Source organism: Trachinotus anak, unplaced genomic scaffold (genome assembly GCF_046630095.1).
Source record: "Trachinotus anak isolate AG129_WGS33_773 ecotype Australia unplaced genomic scaffold, CSIRO_AGI_Tana_v1 ptg000013l, whole genome shotgun sequence".
Taxonomy (NCBI): domain Eukaryota; kingdom Metazoa; phylum Chordata; class Actinopteri; order Carangiformes; family Carangidae; genus Trachinotus; species Trachinotus anak.
In genome coordinates, this window is record NW_027273864.1 from 29,298,136 (window position 1) to 29,315,946 (window position 17,811).

The following is a 17,811-nucleotide window of genomic DNA, read 5'->3' on the forward strand; positions in this document are numbered from 1 at the left end:
TTGCACTAATGCTGGAAAATGCACTTTGCTACAGCACAGCATTACCTGACCTGACAAGAGCCTTAAGGTGGGGTCCTGACCTCATAAGAGCTTTAAGGTGGGATCCTGTCCTGGAGCATATGGACAGGGCTGGATTAACATTAAGGGTGGAGGAAATGTTCAAACCTGAAGGAAAAGAGGCCCCCCACTCCTCACTGATTCTTGAAACATACGCTTGGATGTCGCCATCTTAGTTTTTTGAAACCAGAACAAACTAGATTTGGACGAGAAGGTGGAGCTGAGGAGGAGTGGGGGGTGGATCTGACCTGCTCTGGACTTTATCCTGACCCTATCCATGTGTGGTGGTTCAATCTGTCAATCACACGGTAGCCCCGCCCTAATGCATACCCTGCTGTATCGTCTATTTTCCTCTACATGGAGCATAATTTTAAAAATGAGCATCATGTTGTGTTGAAGAAGACTTGAAACTAATGATTGAGACCATAAACTCATCAGGAAACCTTCACTGAGGTAATAAATCAGTGAGAAATAGAGACACTTTCACATAGACTTCAATACAATCACCAGTGGAGTCGCCCCCTGATGGTCAGTAGATAGAACACAGCTTTAAGGCTCTTCTGCATTGGCTTCACTTTTTAGACCCGGAGTCTATGTTCATTTTAATACACAGTCTGTGTTAGAACCAGACCAGCTCATCAGGGCCCTGTTTCAAAAGGCCAGATTAACAAACTCTGAACCAAATCCTGGACTTGAGTTGATGAACCCTGAGATGGGAAACTCAGCACGTATGTGAATAAAAAAAAAACCCATCATCAATGGAGCTCCGATACTGCGATTCCCCTTTGCAATGGAAAATAAAGAGCGAACCTCCATTTTAACCCAGTGGAGAAAAAGAGATGAACATGTTGTTATACAACATTTATCTTAAAAAAAAGCAGAGACAGAGTTGGAGAAAAGAGTCAATAAGTTTGTACACTTACATTTTATTCAGCATAGCCCACTAGACCAATTTATTTAGCAGACTTTAATTTCCTAAATGGAATAAAAACAGTTTCCCTCATCTCAGGGGTGACAAACTCAGTTTTCACTAACCCTTTCTGAAACAGGGCCCAGCTGCCAGGACCCGAGCGGCTGCTTCCAGCTGACCTGAGAAATATGTGGCCCCAGGGCACAGAAACTGCCTGAGCTTGTCAGGGGGGGAAAGCGGCTCCAGACCTGTTTCACTGACAAAGAATAAAAGAACAGCCTGACATTTGATCAAATATTTCTCTGCCAGAGTCACATCAGATGTGGTGACATCACCATGAGGGCATGAGCTGCTGAAAACACAGTACTGAACAGGTGGAGACGCAGAAGTGTCAGCAGCAGCAGGCTTCTGATGTCTGGAGGTGTTCTTGTTATTGTGTCTACCACCATCTGTATTTTTCCTCATATTATCTGATCTGTTCTTTAATTGACTCCAGAGGGGGCGTGGCCGACATTCCTGCAACAATTTCCTGTTTGCATCCTTCAATTTAAAAGCCTGGCATTGTTACAAAACTCGATCCGTGCCTGGTGGTCCGGTACAGAGAGAGCAATAAACTGCCCTCTGGATGGGTGCACTGTGCACCTAAGAAAAAAGGCAAAATAAAATTGTATAATCTTTATTGAGCATCTTGAGCTGTCATTTGAGCTTTATTTTGAAGGTTAGCCGCCCCGCCCCCCCACCCTTACTGCTGCTGCAGTGTAAAACGGCGTGAAGCCAACGGGGGGAGTCCGTGTGGATTTACCGACGCCGAGCTGAAGGCAGTGTGAGCGAGCAGCGGCAGGATGAGCAGCGCAGGTAGGAACTGCCCTCAGACCGACGCACACCACCGGGCACAAGCTGACAGGGGGCCGCACCGACCGCAGCCCCCCCGCTGCAGGCCGCAGGCTGGGCAGCGGGGGGGCCGCACCCCGCCGGGACCTCAGGCTCACACTGCTATTAAAAGCCTCTGCACGGTTTAACCCTGTCGTGGTCTGTCAGTGCAACTGAAATTCAGGTTTAAGTTCTGTTTTAGTTCAGACCTGATCTGGTCTAAACTAAAACCTGCTGCACTCACAGAAGGTGTGCGCTCAGGAAAACGGGTGATTCGCAGACTTGTCGCAGCTTTTAAACCGATTTAAGACACTTTTATTATCTGGAACAATAAATAACCAGCTGTATCGCGGGTTTAATGGATTTACTGATGAATTTTCTAATAATTGAGGGATTTGTGATGCCTCCTGTGCAGGTTTATTTTGTTATATTGACAGATTTTTTCTGATCTGGATTGTGACAGTTCCATACACAACAAATCAATTAAACAAACAGTTCAGGTCTGCACAGTGACTGACTGTCCATATTGGAGAAACAAATTATTGACATAAAAACTGAGTATTGATAATGTAATGCAAAAGATAAAGTATAATGTAGTTAAATATTAGAAAAGAAAAAGTAATTAAAAGTGGACCTGGAACAGAATATTGTTCAAAATAAGAAATGACTGGAAAAAAAAAAAATCCTCCTCTCCATTCCCTCCTCTTCTCTTTCCCCTTTCTTCTCCTCCTTTTTGATTATTTTCCTCTGATTCTGAAGGAATGTGATTGAGGGAAATGAGTCAGCACTGAGTGTTAGCATGTGGTGTAGTTTAAGAAGTGGTTGTCAGCCTGCTGTGCCTCTGCTGTCCCGACTTCAGTCTGGACTTTATTCCAGCAAACAGAGGAGTCCTGACTGAGGTGGACCACGGCCTCCTCATCCAGAGGCCGAGGGGGGCGTGATGCTCGGCCCGGGGCGCTGATGTGACTCTCACTTCATCACTGTGATAGATTCCACAGTTGAAGTTTTAACAGTCTGCGAAGTGATTTTCACACTGTGCAGAAACTAATGGCTGCAGCCATGTTAGTGGCTCTGTGAAGCTGTTCTGAGGTACAGTGGTATATTTAGATAAGTGCTTACATTTGCAAACAGAAAATGCAAATGAGGCTGATGGAAATGTCATGAGTTTTTTTTTTTTTTTTTTTTTTTTTTTTTAGATTTGTGGTCATAAGCAAAATAAAAAATTTGACTTTGTCCTTTCAAAAAAGTTCAAACGTTTTTGATAAGAGTTTTCAAGGTAGGACAGAATTTTTCTTTAATTTTAATGACAGTAATAAAGTGAGATGTCTCATTTAAGGCAGGACTGTATCTGTCGAAACTGGTGACTGAAGTATGAGCGTCCTCCCGTCTGAGCAGCACTCCAATAAGGATCCTCTCCTTCAGGAACACCAAACAGAGCTAGCAAAGGGTGGGGGACAGGATTCCACCTTAAAAAGGCGGATAGGGTACGATGACGACCTTCCAGAGTTTTTGTAAGTGAGGGCTTGGCCAGAAGATGTGGAGGGTAGCGTCGTTTACGTTTACGGGTTGTCCTTGAACTGAACGTCAGTGTGTGTATGTCTGTACATCCATCCCATTACTGTGAACACGGGAATGGAGGGAATTTGACACAGACATTCACCTGGAGTCAAAGGTGGTCAAGGGATTCACCTCAAGGAATTTAGTGGTCAAAGGTCAAAGGTCACTGTGACCTCACAAACCCTTTTTTTTTTGTCCATAACTCATAAATTCACACACTAATTATGACAGAAATGTCTAATAGGATAAAATGATGAAGTGATGATCTTATATTCAAGTGGTCAAAGGTCAGCTTCTCTGTGACATCATAATGTTCAGCAAAAACACGTCTGGCCATTCTTCAACACTGTAACTTGGCTGGTTGGTGGAGGCAGACAATCGCGGGGTGGTGAATCTAGGTGCAGTAGTCACAGGTGGGGGTGGTGTCAGGGTAGATGTTGGACAGTTAAACCTCGGATGTGTGGGCGCTGTGAACTTCCTGAAATTTCACCAGGCAGCGTCTTACACAAAGTGAGGGTTTCTTTGTGGAAGTGAGGATTGAAGTCAGCCCCAAATCCTGTGATCGTGACGATTGTTTTCAAATGAAATTCATAGGAGAAAATGTTTCTTCAGTGTTGCTGTGAGTCACCCTGAACACAAACATCGATCAGACTGTGTTTCCTGAGAGCAGAGCTTCCCCACCTCTCCTCACTTCGTGTGTGTGGTTTCATGTTAACCGACCACCACCAACACCAACATTACAGCCTGACTATAATGTCAGGGGAGTGTAGGAGGTGTGTCACAATCCTGGGGAATTCCCAACACTCAGTTTAAGTTGCGGTAAATAGATTTCAGCATGTTGCTTCTATTCTGTATTTCACCAATTTTGCAATGTGATGAAATTGTACCATGTGAAGAAAACTTTCTCAAGAGCAAAGACGTCCAACAGATAAAAGACAGAATGAGCTGTAACTTACACTGACGCCTGTGGGGGAAATTCAGTTGGACACAGCAGCACAAAGGAATGAAACTAACATCAAAGAAAGTAATTAGCATAAACAGTGATGCATGAGTAAGAAATAAAGTAAAATATGAATAATACATGCAATAAAAAAAACCCTATGTGTATAGACATGTCATTCTCACGTGTGTGGCTCATGTCTGTGGTGGAGATGGTTTAACTGTGACTGGTCGAGAGTCTCGGCCTCAGGGGGGGGTATCGGGTGCTGTGGCCTGATGGCACGGAGGGAGCCCCCCATCAGAGGCTTGAGATGCGTGGCTGGATGAGTCTGAACAGGCTCCTGGGCCACCCCAGCTCCACGTAGAGAGGATGAGTCAGGTAACCGTCAGCTTCCCTCTTGTCCTCTACTCTGCAAAGTTTACTCAATCTCAGCCAAACTGTGATGTGTAAAAGAGGTTTTCATTCAGTTTAGCTCAGTGTTTCTGTCACTAACATCTTTCTTCCAATAACCTCACACAGGTTTGTATATGTATCATCTCTGCTTAACTAATGACAGGCCCCTTAAAGGTAGTAAGGGGTTAATTGAGTTAAGCAGGAGAATGAATTTTACATTTTTTGGAGACTCGCATAAAAACTTGATTTAATTTTTGAATGTTTATCTTTAAAATGAAACAAAAAACAGTCACAGTCACTGGAAATCACCTGTCATTTCTCTCTGTAAGAGTTTGCTTGTGGTATTTCCCACTTTACAGAAAGGATAACCCCTAAATGACCCTGTAACAAGAGCAATGGAAAATACCTCAAGATAACTGGTTTTAAATTCTGGAGAATGCACTTACTTGCTTTCTTGCCAAGAGTTAGATGATAACTCTGAAGCTCACTCATTTAGCTCGTTTGTTTAATCTGTACAAACACTGAACTGTAATTATGTCTGAATTTAAGTTTCTGCATCAAAGTGGCAATAGGCAACTTTTCCCTCTTATGTTTTAAGTGGTATTAATGTTTGTGCTGCTGTTGCAAAGAAGAATGTAGCATGTTTCACCACTGCTCATTTTAAACAGGTCACAGCCATGAAAGTGTTATTTGTTGAGATTATCCAGCGGATAATGAATCGTTTCTTTCTGGCTGCCAGCAGTAGTGTTATCGCTATCAGCCTGGCTACTGTCCAAATCAACAAACAGCCGTAGGAATCCTGATTGAACTAGAAGCCTGATCTCAGTGCCGTGATGATAAAAGCAGAGTAAAACACCCAGTTTGAAGTAATAAGAAGGCAGGTTTTGTTACTCCCTGATCTGGTAGAAATAATCCCAGCTGCATGTTGGTTTTGAAGTCCCTGAGCTATCTCTGTAGGGAACACCGGGACAAAGCCTGGTGAGCTGCCACATAAGTGTGTTGGTGGACAGTAAGTCAGCCCCAGTGGAGACGTGCAGGGCTGGATTACTGTCCCAGTCCCTCAGTCTTGTTTTACCTCGGTTTCAGTCACACCCCCTCTTGCCTCCTCTGACAACGGGGCTCTTTTACTTTTCGCAGGTAGACTTTCCAGAGTTACTCCGGTTGTTCCACTACCTGTGGAAAGGCATGAGCTTAACCCTAACCCCCACCCCCACCCCATTGTGCCATAAATCATGCCTTCATTGTTCTGCAAAACTTTGCCCCTAATGGCAGAAAGAATTGCAAAGTGAAACTGAGGCTTATAGGGAACCCGTCTAAATGCTGATGGTGTCACTGTTCTGTAGCGATTACATTGTGCAGTCAACATTTATGTCATAATGATAAGTTAAAACAAAAAAGTTGTCTATTGTCACTTTAAATGACCAAACCATAGCTGCTGCAGCTTCTTGGAAATATCAGAACCACAGGAACTGCTGCTGGTGGAGTAACAGCTATTTCCTTTTGTTGTTTATGTCAGCTGTGTACCCCCCTCCCACCGCCCCCCCGGCCAACATGTTCAACAGCGTGCCCGGGTATGAGGGCACTGTGGCAGGAGGAGGTAAGTGGTGTCCAAACCACAAGTCTTCACAGAATGTTCATGTTGTTGCAGTTGCTAAAATGTGTTGCTGTTGCTGCAGGTGGTTATCTGCCCCCTCCCATGCCCTTGGAGCCTGTGGCCCCCCCACAACCCGGCCCTGTACCTGACAACTGGAGGTAAGACCTGACATCAACTGCATCACTGAGCTGCTCATCAACCTCCTCCAGTCACAGCCAGTGGGATGCTCATGTTTCTGTGTGTGTGTGTGTGTGTGTGTGTGTGTGTGTGTGTGTGTGTGTGTGTGTGTGTGTGTGTGCGTGCGTGTGCGCGCGCGTGTGTGTGTGTGTGTGTGTGCCTCCTGCAGCATCCCATCACTGACAGAGGATGTGGCTCGTGGGGCGTTTAAGAGCTTTGCGTCGTCTCATTGCTGCTACAGTAGCTCTCCGGCCGAAGATGGAGTCATCACCAGCATGGAGCCATACAACACCTTCAGGGTGAGCTGATGTTCACACCGTTTCACTGGTGGTGTCTTTTTTTTTACTGAAAGACGCTCCAGTGAGGTTCTGTCCGTACCATCAGCTGATCAAATACAGATCACTGATTGGTCCCAGTTTATTCTACAGAAAGCTTCTCTTTAATCGCCCTCTGAAGCTGACAGTTTGCTTCATGTCCACCTGGTACTGACCTGTGTTCTGTGTCTGGATGTCTTATCTCAGCCAAGCTTGAATCAGTAACTTACATAGCAGCAACTAATTATATAATAAAGCAGCAAATACACACAGTTCCTAAAATACTCAAAACATCTGTACTGTTCATACACAACGCAGTAGGGTACAAACATGGGACGTACGTTAACTCACTGTTGTGTTGTCAGTTTTTGCAGCCTCCCTGAGCACAACAAAAAAAATTGGGATCTCTGCAAAACAGAATTACTGGATAAATAAATTCTTTTGCAATAAACAAAATTAAAAAAAATAGGACCAGGCTCATTAGATAGTGTAATAAAGTGACTGTAAATGTAATTTCCTAACTTAGAAGAGTGGATTTTTGTGTTGAGTTACTCTTTAAGAAACACTGACAATTACCCCAAGTGGTGCACAACTGGTTTTACAGATAATGCAATTCCTAAATTACAGCCAGCTTTTCTCCAGCCCCTGTTATGTCATCTGTTTGTCGATGTCTATATCAACTGGATGATTTCTGTAGCAAGTTTTACTTGAGTTAGGATGTTGACGTTTGCATTTAGCGTAGCTCTACAGAGCTGCTGGTGTGACCTCAGACTCTTGGCCTTTTTCAATGAAGTTTTGGGAAAATATCTGCTACCTTAGGCTTTTTGAGTCAGAGTTTGGTGATCTGGTTGATCACAATCATGAACCAGCTCAACCTCCAGATGTGCTCTGGATGACCTGATCACATTTTGCTGCATTTACACCTGCAGTGATAGGAGTTTTTCCTGGTCCAGATACAAGTTCATACCAGGTGGAGATGGCGATTGACCCACCTGCTGACTCCTCTGTTCGTCCTTGCTCTACATGTGAAGGACGGGATGTGTCCACACTGAGAGGAACATTTGAAAGAGAATCTGTGACCTCAGATAATTTCACACGAGTTTATAAAAACTATAAAAATAAAAACTGACTCTCTCATGACTGTCATGTGACCTCAGAGACTTTCCTGTGACGGGACATGTTCAGTCTGACTCACAGGGGGGTTTAACTGGTACAGCTGTCTACACAGGCCATGCAACAGCTCATGTTTCACTTGTGCTATACATACATAGCTGCAGCCTGAAGCATATGTTTTCACTTGTGGAAAGTGTATTTTCTTATGTTTTACATGCATAACAACAGTGATTTGTGTAATCGGCGCTGAGCACTACCAAAATACAGTGCATCGGATTCAGAACCAGAGTTTACACTGTAGACAAACAAAACTCTGATTTGTCCAGAAATAATCCTCAAAAATCCTGTGTTAGCTCATCCTCTCCCAGCGTCACCCAGTCATACTGACCAGCTGTTTATTTGCTGAATGACTTGATCTGGATCTGTTCTGTAGTACCGACTGGAGACATTCACTGAGTCAAGGTCAACTGAGTGGGCCCACAAACCTTATGAAGGTACACACATACACACACACACACATACACACACACACACACACACACACACACACACACACACACACACACACACACACACACACTTTATTCTGAAATTAACAGCTCCATTAAAGAGGTATCGTTGCTTTCCATAATGTTTTTCAATTCTTGGAAGTTTAGTGAAGTATAATGTGCAGTTGCTGATTTTTGATCCTGTGGGACAGACTGAAAGGTGGGGTTTGTGCACAGTTTGTGGAAACGTTAGTGCATCTCGTGCACTTCTGATTTACAGTTTTACACAATGTTTAAGAGTCTTTGACCCTAAACCAAGTCTGAACCTTCAAACGCCCTTTGAAAAAGAAATTTTATATCATTAGCATTTTTAGTAAAGTATGTGACCTAAATAAATAGTTAGACAGGCTATTTAAAGCATCTAAAACATTAGCAGAGGCCCTCACTTCCTCCCTCCCCCACATCACCCACAATCACATGCTACTCTTGTGTTGCAAGTGACAAGTCTGCACTTGTTGGGACCTAATTCACCATAATTCTGCAGATGATAGATGGCACCAGTGAAGTTTTATTCTGCAGTGTTTTATCATGAAAAGCAGTAATAATAATAGTAATCCTTTCTCAGTGAAGGAGCCAGGGTAAGATTGCTTTCCACCACTTCAGCTCCATATCCACTGGGCCCAGATTTTTATGCTCCATTAGTGCCTTCAAGTCTCAAACTGTTTCTCACAAACATTACTAAATTATCTAGATATCTAGTTTAATATAAAGAGGTGAGATCAGGGTTTGTTACTAAGGAAGGTGTGACATACAATATAAAGCCTTTACTGTCAGAACATCAAACCAGAAGACAAACAGTCCTCAAAACACTCAACATTTCATGAAATATTTCTGTGATTTTCATTGTTTCTCTTATTAAAACAGCTGCTTTTCATTGATGACCTGAGTTTTAGTCCCTAACATAGATCAAACTCCAAAAATGCCAGATCCTACATTTCCCATAATGCAGCTTGGTAGCATCTTTTATTAGACCCGCCCTGCCACCCATGTCTTTCAATCTCCACTTTGTGACACATGCTTTTTGTTATAAATCTGAAGCCTTCAAACCCAAGCTCAAATGACATCACTATGACATCACTGTGATGTCACTATAGCAGCAGGTTTCAGGTACGTTTCAATAACATTTTTGATTGACAGGTGGGTAAGTCTCTTTTGTGTGACTGACAGGTGAGCCGGCTGACTTCTACACCCAGACTGCCCCCCGGCCCTGGGAGGTCCAGGCCACGGCCCCCAGCCTCTTCACCAATCACAAGCAGGAGATTCGGGTGCCCTTCACCTCATCCATCAAGGTCTGTGTTGCCATGGTTACCTGCTGTTTAATGATTTAGACCAGAGGTTTAAATGTTGACCTGAAAACCAATCAGAAAGCACGATTTGCTGTTGCTGGGGTAAATTTAGTATAGAGTCTGAATTATGGGGGAGACCTTGAGAAGGTTAGAGAAGGTCTGTGAGGAAGTTCTAGTGATCCTTGAAGAGGTCCAGGGACATTGAGGAAGTTCCATGGGTCCTGATACCAGTTCAAATGCTCTTTGAGGAGAATCTAAAGGACCTCGAGGGGCTTTCATGGGTCAGAATCCCCTCAGGATTTCAGAATTTCTTGAAGATGTATTACCAGCTCTTGAGGGGGTTTCCAGGGTGTTTGGGACAGTTCAAATTGTCCTTAGTGAGATTCAAAAGTCATTTAAGATGTTTTATGGATCATTTAAGAGGTTTCAGGGGGTGTACTAGAGATCCTTGAAAGGGTTCCAGTCGTCATAGAGGAGGTTCCAGTCCTTGAAGATGTTTATTTTGGGACCACACTGAAAATAGGGTGATTCATTTGAAGGGGCTTATCCTTATATAATAAATCTGACATGTGATGGTTTCCTTAAGTTCTTAAGAAGGTTCCATAGGGCTTGAAAATCTTCCAGGGTCCCTTAAGAGTCCTTACAACTGTTATAACAGCCCTTGTTTCCAGGGCTCCAGGGGTTCTTGAAACAGTTCCAGAAGTCCCTGAAGATGTTCTGGGGGTCCTTGAAGAGGTTTCTGAAGTCATGTGGATCTTCAGGTGCTTAGGGCAGGTGCTTGAGGTGCTTGTTGAGGTTCCCAGGGATCCTTGTGGAACCTCCAGAGGTCCCTGAGATTAAAGCACAAGAAGTTCTTGAAGAGGTTCCAGGAGTCAAGATCCTCTTTTGATAGATCTGGAAATTCCAGTTTGAGATGATTGAGGGGTCTTTGAAGAGCTTCTTGAGTTAGCTGCTAATGATCTGATTTAGAACAGAGGTTTAACTGTTGACCTGATCTAGCAGTGTGTGTGTGTGTGTGTGTGTGTGTGTGTGCGTGTGTGTGTGTGTGCGTGCAGGACTGCCACACCTGTCATGGCACAGGAACGATGCCGTGTGATGAGTGCCATGGAGATGGATACGTAAGTAAACTGTCCGTCAGTCAGTTAATCAGTAATAATAAACTACATAATAATTTTGTTTACTTAACAACTATGAAGCAAAATTAAAGGCAGGAAAAGTTTGGTGTGGATATGAAATTAGAAACTGATCAGCAGATAGAACTAATTACATGTGGATTTACAATTAAAGACTCTCTCTCTCTCTCTCTCTGTCTCTCTCTCTGTCTCTCTCTCTCTCTCTGTAGAAATCGTGCTGGGTGTGTAATGGCTCTGGGACACAGAATAGTGGCGCATGCTCTCGATGTGATGGTACTGGCAGAGACAGGTAGTGTACAGGTGTGGGGGAGGTTTTTTTTTTTTTTTTAATTAATCTAAGTCAACTCACATCCTGTAATGTTCAATTTGTGTCCTTTGAATAGATCTTAGAGACATAGATAAGTAAATCTATGCAGCCTTCTCAGCGACCCTTGACAGCGATATGGTCCTTTAAATTTAAACACTTTAAACACTTGGATCTGACAACTGAATTAACCTTTCTGACCTGTGTGTGTGTGTGTGTGTGTGTGTGTGTGTGTGTGTGTGTGTGTGTGTGTGTGTGTGTGTGTGTGCAGGTGCACAAGGTGCGATGCTCAGGGAACGAAGAAGTGCACAACCTGTGAAGGAAAACGACAGCTGCTGACGTTCATCCAGCTCAAAGTGGAGTGGTGAGCACTGATGTTACAACTGTGGGTCCTTGAACAAGTTCATATGGTGCTTGAGGAGGTTCTGTGGGGTCTTGAAGAGCTTCCAGGCATCCTTGAACAAGTTACAGAAGTCCTTAAAGATATAGGGATTGAAAAGGTTCCTGGGGTCTTGATTTCAGTGATCCTGTCAAGGGCCCTGAGAAGGTTCAAATGGTCTTTGACAAGATTCCCTCAGTCCTTGAATATGTTTCCGTGGGCCTGGAAGCTGGTCTAGTCCTTAATGAGGTTCTGGGGTTCTAGTGTAGGTTTAAAGGGGCCCTTAAGGTGGTTCCTCGAAGAGGTTTCATTAGTCCTTGAGGAAGTTCTTGTGGTCACTGAGGATGTTCCTGTGGTCACTGAGGAGTTTCTGGGGGCCTTGGAGAAATGTCAGCAGTCCTGGACTCATGAGATCCAGTTTGAAGGACAACATGGCTTTTGTCAACTTTAAATGTTCCCTGGATGTCTGACTTATCTTGCAAAGCCTAGAGTGAGTACCTGAGCAGTCCTGTCACTCAGGATTCAGGAACACTGCACCAGAACATGGGGAACTGAAAGACGGTGTGAGTTTTAGTTGTTCTTTGGAAATATTCACAGAAAGTTTCTCTTCCTCCGATAACAGTTTGTTCTCTTCTGCATAACAAAGTGAACTTTACCAATGATTCGCTGATGATTTCATGGGGCCTTAAAGGAGCTATCAGGGGTTGTTGGGATTCCAGAGGTCATTGAAGATTTTGCAGTCGTCCTTTATGAGAGGTTTTTAATGGTTTTTTGACAGGGTACTAGAAGGCATTGAGGAGGTTCCCTGAGTCCTTGAAGATGATGTGAGGGGCGTTACACAGCTTCATCTGTAACAGTAGTCATAGAAGGTGTTCCAAGGTCATTGAGGAGGTTCTGGGAGTCCTTGAAGAGGTCACAGAAGTCACTGAAGATCACAGATGGTTCTTGAGGGTGTTCTACAATCGGCACCACCTCTGATCACAGATCAGACCTCGTGGGCTGAAAGACACACTGAGGCAGATACTAAATGAATCAGGTGGACAGTGTTATCGTTGATGACACTGTGGGTCCCTCTGGTGGCATAAAAATAAAACTGCATGATGGGAATTTAAATTGATAAGGTGAGATAAGATAAGATAAGCTCGCTTTTATTAGTCCCACAGTGGGGAAATTCACAGTGTTACAGCAGCAAAGTGGCAGTGCAGAGAACAGTATGTATAAACATACACACTGTACACTGTTTACTGTTTTTTTTACTGATGAAATTGTGCATATCAGTATCTTTGCGTGGTAGCCTTACCCATTATTCTTCCTGAAAAGTGTTGAATTTAAAAGCTCTTTTGTCTGTGAAATGAGCTGAATTCCTTCCAATTTCCTTGTTCATTCCTCGAAGATAAAAAAAATGACCTGGACAAATGATTGGTGCCACGTAAAAGTGGTGATAAATAAGTGGATTGCGGCAGACTGTTGCCTTCAGGTGTCTTCAGTTTTATGATTGCGAGAGTAATAGTTTAAGTGGTGAAAAGAGAAACGGGGAATATAGAAAAACAGATAAAAGCTGCCCAGTGTCACACAGTTCTGCCTGAGTCCCGGGTCGGGATAATGACCCAGCTGAGAAGTGTAGAGGTCTCATCAACAGCTTTACTGCAGTGAGTGTCCCAGAAGGGGAATCTACAGCATATGAGGGTAAAGGCCTTGATATTTTTGTCCATGATTTTCTGTTTTTGTTTTATTTGAAATGATATGTTACATTGAAAATCTATTAAATGTGGAATCAAGAATAGTGGATGAGAGCCAACACATTTGGCCACGTCCATGTGTGTATATATGTGATTAAACGTGTTGATGTGTGTGTATATTTGTGTATCTCTGTGCTCAGGACCAACCATGTGGAGGACCACGTGGTGGAGCAGAACTCTGGTCTGAAGGTCGATGAACTTCAGTCAGTGAGTGGAAAGGAGCTGTTCAAGAACAACCAGTACCTGGTACGTGCACACACTAAAATGCACACATGCACATGTATGTATGTTAATGCATTTCCTAGATCATTTCCCTAACCTTAACCATCAGAAATACATGCCTAACTCCAGCCCTAACCCTAAACCTAACTCTAACCTTAATCTTAAAACCATCGAACAGCCCCCTGAGGGTGTGAGGACCAGCAAAACATGGGGTACTTAAAGGATAGGATAGTTATTTGTGTTTTTGTCAGTACTGTGTGTTAGTCTCTCTGTCTGTCTCCCCTCAGCTCTACCCACTGCTCGGGTTCCCAAACCCGGCCATCGCTGAGGCCTCTGACCGTCTGATCAAAGACCATCAGAGCAGGTACTCTCAGACCTCCAGGATCCTGCAGCAGGTAAACCAGCAGAACGCTCCAGAGAAAACCAAAGCTGAAAACGACATTTTTATAGCTCCTAAAAATATTTAAGGAATTTAAGGGGAGGCGATATGTATTACTGTGCAAAGATTTTAGACACTGAAGGTGAGGTGAGGATGCTTTCAATAATAATGCTGTGAACAGTTTTTATTTATTATTTTACTTCATGCAAAGTGCAGTTGACAGAAAAGAAAATAAATCAAATCAGTTTTTACTGTGACAGCACCAGTTCTCCTCAGTACACTCACTCACAGTTTTTCAAGGTAGTTTGCAGGTTGTTCCACTCACCCATCCACCCACTGTAAAGTGTCTGATACACAGAAGACTGACTGGGGGATCAGTGCAGGCTGCAGTTGGTACATTTCACCAGAGATGCTGCATCACGTGTTTGAGGCAAAATCCTACACGATGTGCAATTTGTACACGTCTTTTATTTATTATTGTGTCTTCAAAGTAACATTTATTCTATTTTTGTCAGTTTGTTGTTTTAAGTGGTTCAGTCTGTATGAATCACACTAATGCCAGAGGCAAATTTCCCCTTGAGGACAATAAAGTATATCTTATCTTAAATTAAAATCACATTTAAAGCAACAATAAACCCATTGTTGTTATAGCTCACATACAGGTATTTCAAGAAGACATTACTTAACAACTTATCAGCATATATTCTAAAGTTTCTCAAACATGGTCCCAAAAGGTGTTTTAATGATAATTTTTGAAATCCTGCAGCTCAGGTAGAGGAGGAGACGAGCCTCTGCACAGTCAGGATGTCTGAGGAGTATTATGCCTGCCAGGCACTTGCAGCTAACATTAGTGCCTAACCTGTTGTGTTAGCTGGACAAATTATTCTCCCACACTTTCACGAGAAACGCCACAATGCATGATGGTCTAGCTTGATCGATGTAGCGTACAGCTTCCGTACAAATGTTGAACATTGGAACAGCACTAGAAAATGGCTGATTGAGTATATAGTGTTTGTTCAGAACAGATAGAGTCGGGCTAGCTGTTTCCCCCTGCTTCCAGTGATTATGCTAAGCTAGGCTTATCATATCCTGACTCTTAGTTAACTCACTACACTCTCTCCCCCCCCCCCAGAGGCAGACGGTCGAGTTGATCCCCATCACTAAGGTGAACTACAAATGGAAAGGCGACCCTCACGTCTACTTCGTCTATGGCAACGAGCACCAAGTCAGCGCTGACTACCCGGCAACCTGCTGCTGTGTCATCCAGTAGACACACACACACACACACACACACACACACACACACACACACACACACACAGCTATCCAAGACAATTAATTCTCATGATTAACCCCTCCCCCCAGGACAAATCTTGGCCAATCACTGCATAGATCATAAAGATTTCTCCACAAAAATGGTCAGATTAAAAGAATCGTTGTGGCCAATCAGAATGATGTTTCCAGTTATGATCGTCCATTCAGAGCTGCTGTTTGGAGCTCAGGTCTAACAGGTAAATCCAGGGGTGTGAAACTTCTCTGTCCGGTCCAGTTATTGCAGATAAACGTACACACACATGCACATTAACACACACTCATTGTTTACTGTGACCACCTGGAAAGAAGACAGTTAGAATACTATGATAAAGCAAAAGCTGAAACTAAAGTAGAAAAGGGAGAGTAGCAAGTGATTTTCTCACTGTGGGCATCAAAAGTAAAACCACAACAGCCTTTTCTGACATTTTGTCCTCGTTTAAATTAGAATTATTTGTCTTAATTATTTCTTTTAAATTCACAGTGAACATAAAAATTTTTACTGTTACTTCCCACAGTGTCATATAAAGACTGATTGTAGGCCGTCCCTGCTAACTTCAGTGCTCCTCACTGACAAATGATCCTGGAGCGACTGGATTTGTCTTTTTGTTTTTGTGCTTCCTGAACTTCCTGCTCAGCTCTGACTCTCAGCCTCTGCCTCCTCTCAGGACGTTTACAGTGCATTTAGTCTTGTCTTTAGTCTTTGACATCTACAACTGAATTGCTGATATTCAGAATTAAAAATCTCTCAAAAATATAGAGGAAAAAAAAATCTTCTGGTGAAATCAGCTTCCTCAGAGTCTATTGTCGTCTCTGTGTGGACATCAGTGTTTACCCTCATGAGTCTGATGCCATGATCACTTACCAAAGATATTTGTCTGTTAACAAGCTATTGTACTGAACTTTGACCTAAATCAGGTGCCAGTATGTGCCAATTCATGTCCTCACTATTGAATGGAAACAGAGTTCAGTTCCAAAATGTTGCTGTTTCGAGAACAAGTAGGAGTTTTAAGGAGGAGAACAAATAGATGAAATGTGAGAAATGAGTAAAAAGTAGGTAAAACACAAGAAGCAAAGAAAAAAATGGGTGTATTAGGTTTTAATCTGACAGAGATGGATATGTATAATCTGCTATGTAATTCCTTTTGTTATTACATGATGGAGGAGGTGAACAACAGAAGCAGTTCATTTGGTTTCTATTTGTGTCTTTGTTCTGTGGTTCAAGGGTCGAAACCACTTTACTGTTTCACTGACAGGTCAGGATTTTCTGACTCCAGAAACAAAGCCTTGTCGTGCCAGAAAGTGTCGAAGCAAAATTCAATTGCATTATCTGTGTAAATAGTTCATCCTCAAAGCTTGGTGGCATATTGACTGCTCACAGGGCTCTGGAGGCAGTGAGTTAACTGCTAACCAGCCCAGTTTGTGCCGCTCTTGTACGAGCACACCACAGAGGTAACCATTTGTTTCTCTGAGGAATATTTAACTGGGGTCACTTACAGCTGCTCTCACTGTACCACCTGGATTGGCTAAATGGCATTATATCCTTACTTTTCAGTATAGAAATATATCTGTATAAATAATCTACCTGATGTTTATCACAGCTGTTTAATATCCATCTTGCTTATTGTTTATGTTCTGGGGTTGAGTATGTGAAGTCTTTTTTTAATGTCAGTGTTACCTATCGCAGCAGCTGACTGTTAATTCTCTGATGCTCGAGCATGCTTGAATCCTCTAAACACAGCATGAACCTAACTTTGGTGTTTATCATCTGAAACTGAAGTGGTGCTTCACCTTTATCTGCGGTCTAAATGCCTTAAAGTAATACTGTGACAAACATGTCTGTTACTCACCTGAAACCAATGTTATTACTCTATTAGTACTCAGTAATTATGCTATTGTTGTAGTACAGTGGTTCCCAAACTGTGGGTCGGGGCCCACTGGTGGGCCGTGAAGGTATTGTCAGTGGGCCAACAAATCATTTGCAAATCAATAAAATTTTGGTGAAAAGATGTAATTATAAAAAAAATATAAACTTTGAAAATGTTTAAAAACTCTTTTCACTTTATTCCCTTATTAAGGCCGATCACTGTGATAAACCAGTGATGGGGACTTTTATATTGACACAGGCCGGGCCACTTTGCTGCTGGACAACATCGTACAACATCAGATTAACTGTGAGTGCGAGGCGGCATTATTTGGCCTCTGTGTTGTTACGGGGTTGGATGTGGGCCACCAACATTTTTGAGATTTTCAAGTGGGCAATGAGTTGTAAAAGGTTGGGAACCACTGTTACAGTAAATAATCAGATGTATGTTACTGTTGAAAATAAACGTACAGACTCACCTGCTTCTGTCACATCTGTTTACAACCACAATCACAGTGTGGAGCCCCAAACCTGAGAAATGACAAATAACTTGCCTCATGACCTAAATTAAAACCTATTTATTTTACTCTGTTATTATCTTTCTCTAACGTAGCTATTTTAACTCATTTTGCTATCTGTGAATTTTAAAGTTGTGTTAGCTGGCTAATTTTGTTAGCATCAGAAAATAGCTGCCCAATGCATTCACTGACAGTATATTGGC

The 17,811-nt window shown here is 42.8% G+C and overlaps 1 protein-coding gene across 1 annotated transcript; it reads left to right on the forward strand.

Moving 5' to 3' along the window:
* The first annotated feature begins 1,694 nt into the window (after positions 1-1,694).
* Positions 1,695-17,568, forward strand: LOC139631171 (protein SSUH2 homolog). Its single transcript, XM_071495165.1, has 12 exons — positions 1,695-1,822; positions 6,244-6,324; positions 6,404-6,479; positions 6,668-6,797; positions 8,359-8,419; positions 9,641-9,762; positions 10,815-10,877; positions 11,102-11,181; positions 11,468-11,560; positions 13,455-13,560; positions 13,824-13,931; positions 15,048-17,568. The coding sequence occupies exons 1-12, from the start codon at positions 1,810-1,812 to the stop codon at positions 15,183-15,185; spliced, it is 1,071 nt and encodes a 356-aa protein (XP_071351266.1). The 5' UTR covers positions 1,695-1,809; the 3' UTR covers positions 15,186-17,568.
* Positions 17,569-17,811: the final 243 nt, after the last annotated feature.

What these genes read in the sequence shown, in the direction of transcription:
- LOC139631171 (XM_071495165.1), top strand. An exon ending in GGGCACTGTGGCAGGAGGAG is followed by an intron (nt 6,325 to 6,403) that starts GTAAGTGGTGTC and finishes CTGTTGCTGCAG; the next exon opens with GTGGTTATCTGCCCCCTCCC. An exon ending in GGCCCACAAACCTTATGAAG is followed by an intron (nt 8,420 to 9,640) that starts GTACACACATAC and finishes TGTGACTGACAG; the next exon opens with GTGAGCCGGCTGACTTCTAC.